The sequence below is a fragment of the Alosa alosa genome, chromosome 11, assembly GCF_017589495.1.
Source record: "Alosa alosa isolate M-15738 ecotype Scorff River chromosome 11, AALO_Geno_1.1, whole genome shotgun sequence".
Classification (NCBI taxonomy): Eukaryota; Metazoa; Chordata; class Actinopteri; order Clupeiformes; family Clupeidae; genus Alosa; species Alosa alosa.
Window position 1 is genome coordinate 33,307,390 of NC_063199.1, and position 2,500 is coordinate 33,309,889.

The 2,500-nt window shown below is 57.0% G+C and overlaps 1 protein-coding gene across 1 annotated transcript in view; it reads right to left on the reverse strand.

The window, feature by feature from the left end:
• vwf (von Willebrand factor) overlaps positions 1–2,500 on the reverse strand; it is a 51,737-nt gene that overhangs the window by 27,288 nt on the left and 21,949 nt on the right. The window contains 5 exon segments of the mRNA XM_048256168.1: positions 189–1,266; positions 1,437–1,530; positions 1,532–1,768; positions 1,956–2,091; positions 2,423–2,500. The exon segment at positions 2,423–2,500 is cut by the window's right edge and continues 72 nt beyond it. Of these exon segments, the coding sequence (XP_048112125.1) occupies positions 189–1,266; positions 1,437–1,530; positions 1,532–1,768; positions 1,956–2,091; positions 2,423–2,500 (1,623 nt within the window).

Below are 2,500 nucleotides of genomic sequence, written 5' to 3' on the forward strand. Positions count from 1 at the left end.
AGAGAGGAGGAGAGAAGAGGAGAGAGAGGAGGAGAGGAGGAGAGGAGGAGAGAGGAGGAGAGAGGAGGAGAGAAGAGGAGAGAGGAGGAGAGAAGTGAGGAGGAGAAAGGAGGTCAGGGGAAGGGATGAGACAGAGATAAGACGGTATTGTGGAGGGAAGAGGAAAGGCCAGTTGCCATGGCGCTCACCTGAAGGCGGTAGTGTGGGCAGTGGGGGTAAAGTGGGCAGGTGGGGCATGCGTGGCCTGGTCAAGTTCAGCAGCAGCGAGGTCAGGTCTTCCCGCCTCTGCAGGACGATGGGCTTCCAGGGGAAACTCAGAGATTCCAGCTCCACCTCCTGCACCTTCTGGCCAATCAGAACGGGGAACACCTGCGTGTGGGCGGAGCTGTCGGGCCTCTGGATCTGGTCAGTGGGCGGGTTCTGCATGACCAGGAAGACCAGCTGATCGGGCGCATGGCTGGGCCTTTGCGTGGCGGCGGTCTGGAGTGACAAGATGGCGTGGCCAGTGTTGGTCTTGGCTCCGCCTGCCCAGCGGATCTGACGCATGCGCTCCAGCAGCTGCTGCCGCTGCTGGCGGATCTCCATGGAGCTGATCTCCACAGTGACCGTCTCCGAGTACTGGACGATGGTGATGGTGTACACCTCCTCGAGCAGCGTCACCACCTCCACCAGCAAGTCGCGCGTGCGGTTGAAGTCCTCCTCGCCGACCGCGTCGGAGCCCTCCAGCACAAACACCAAGTCCACCGCGCCCTGGCCAGGGCTCTGCGTCACGTGGGCAGGGCTTGTGGTCATCGTGGGGGAGCGGGAGGGGCTTGCAGTGGTGGTATGTACATGGGCCAGTATTATGGCGCCTTGGGGTATCTGGCCGGGCTGTCATGGGCTTCAGGACGACGAGACCTTGGGCTTGGGCGTCTCCGGGTCCAGTCCGAGTGTGCAGAGGTAGTCGGTGATGAGTGGCCCCTGGTCCTGGAGCTCGGTCGCGCTGCTCAGCACGTACGCTCGGCTGCTCGGCGTGGCCTTTGTGATGTCGTTGACCTGCGTCATGTCCACGTAGGGCCCAAGCGCCACGGTGAGCACGGTGATGTTCTTCTTGCGGAGGAAACGCTGGGTGTTGCGCATGGGCCGAGGGTTGGCACTGGCCACAAGCAGGATGGCCACTCGGCCCGCGTGAACGCGCTTGTCCTTGTCGTAGATGTAGACGGCCAGGTACTTCAAGGCCTCGTCGATATACGCCACCTCGCCACCACTGTATTTCATATCACGCACCTGAGGATGCACAGATAAACACACACACACACACACAAATGCACAGACTTATGGCATAAGAATACAGGTACAGAATACAGAAGTGTATGCGCTTATGACTGTTTGTGAGTGTTTGTGTGTGTGTGCGTGTGTGTGTGTGTATGTGTGTGTGCGCGCGCTATCTTACTCACCATCTTCCTGAAGATCCACTTCTGCACCTGCATGTCGTAGCTCTTGACCCGGAGGGAACTGCACAGGGCGCGTGGTGTGTGCGTGGAGCCTATGAACTGTCACACGCTTGGAGATGAAGGCCTTGACCGCCACGAAGTCTTCCTCGGTCAGCGCCGTCGAGCCGTCCACCAGGAAGGCCAGGTCCATGGCGCGGTCACAGCCGTCGTCCGGCATGGCGGTGGAGTAGAGGAGTGGTGCGGGGGAGGTGAAGAGGGTGGTGGGGGGCAGCATGGTGGTGGCCATGGCCGAGGCCGGACAGGGCTCACAGATGAGGGTGTTATTCTCACAGCGGCTGCACACACACACACACACACACACACACACACACACATGGAAATAGCATGCATATTTACTACACATATGGCAAAGAAAAGACAATTGTTCACAGCATTTGTGTGTGTGTGTGTGTGTGTGTGTGTGTGTGTGTGTGTGTGTATGTGTGTGTGTGTGTGCGTGTGTGTGTGTGTGTGTGCACATACCAGATCTTGCAGAGGTCAGGGTTGTCATGGTTAAGGATGATGTGTTTTCCATGGGACACTCTCTCTCCCTTGTGCATACACACCTCACACTTCTCAGGGGTCACACACCGCAGCAACACCTCATCCAGAACCTGGCCTGATGTGTGTGTGTGTGTGTGTGTGTGTGTGTGTGTGTGTGAGAGAGAGAGATAGAGAGAGAGAGAGAGAGAGAGAGAGAGAGTCACAACTTCTTTACTATCTTACTAGCTCAATGCTTTAAATCAGAATGACGTTCACATAGTAGAAACTATGCATGTGTTTGAGTTAGATGTCTGTATGGTGTGTGTGCACATGTGTGTGTGTGTGTGTGTGTGTGTGTGTGTGTGTGTGTGTGTGTGTGTGTGTGTGTGTGTGAGAGAGAGAGAGAAAGAGAGAGAGAGAGAGAAAGAGAGAGGGGGTGGAGAGAGGGAGAGAGGGGGGGTACTTACCTGGTGGGCAGGTAGCATGGCACCCCTCCACACACACTTGAGGGCAGTGAAGCTGCTCTGGGTGTTGGCATGACAACG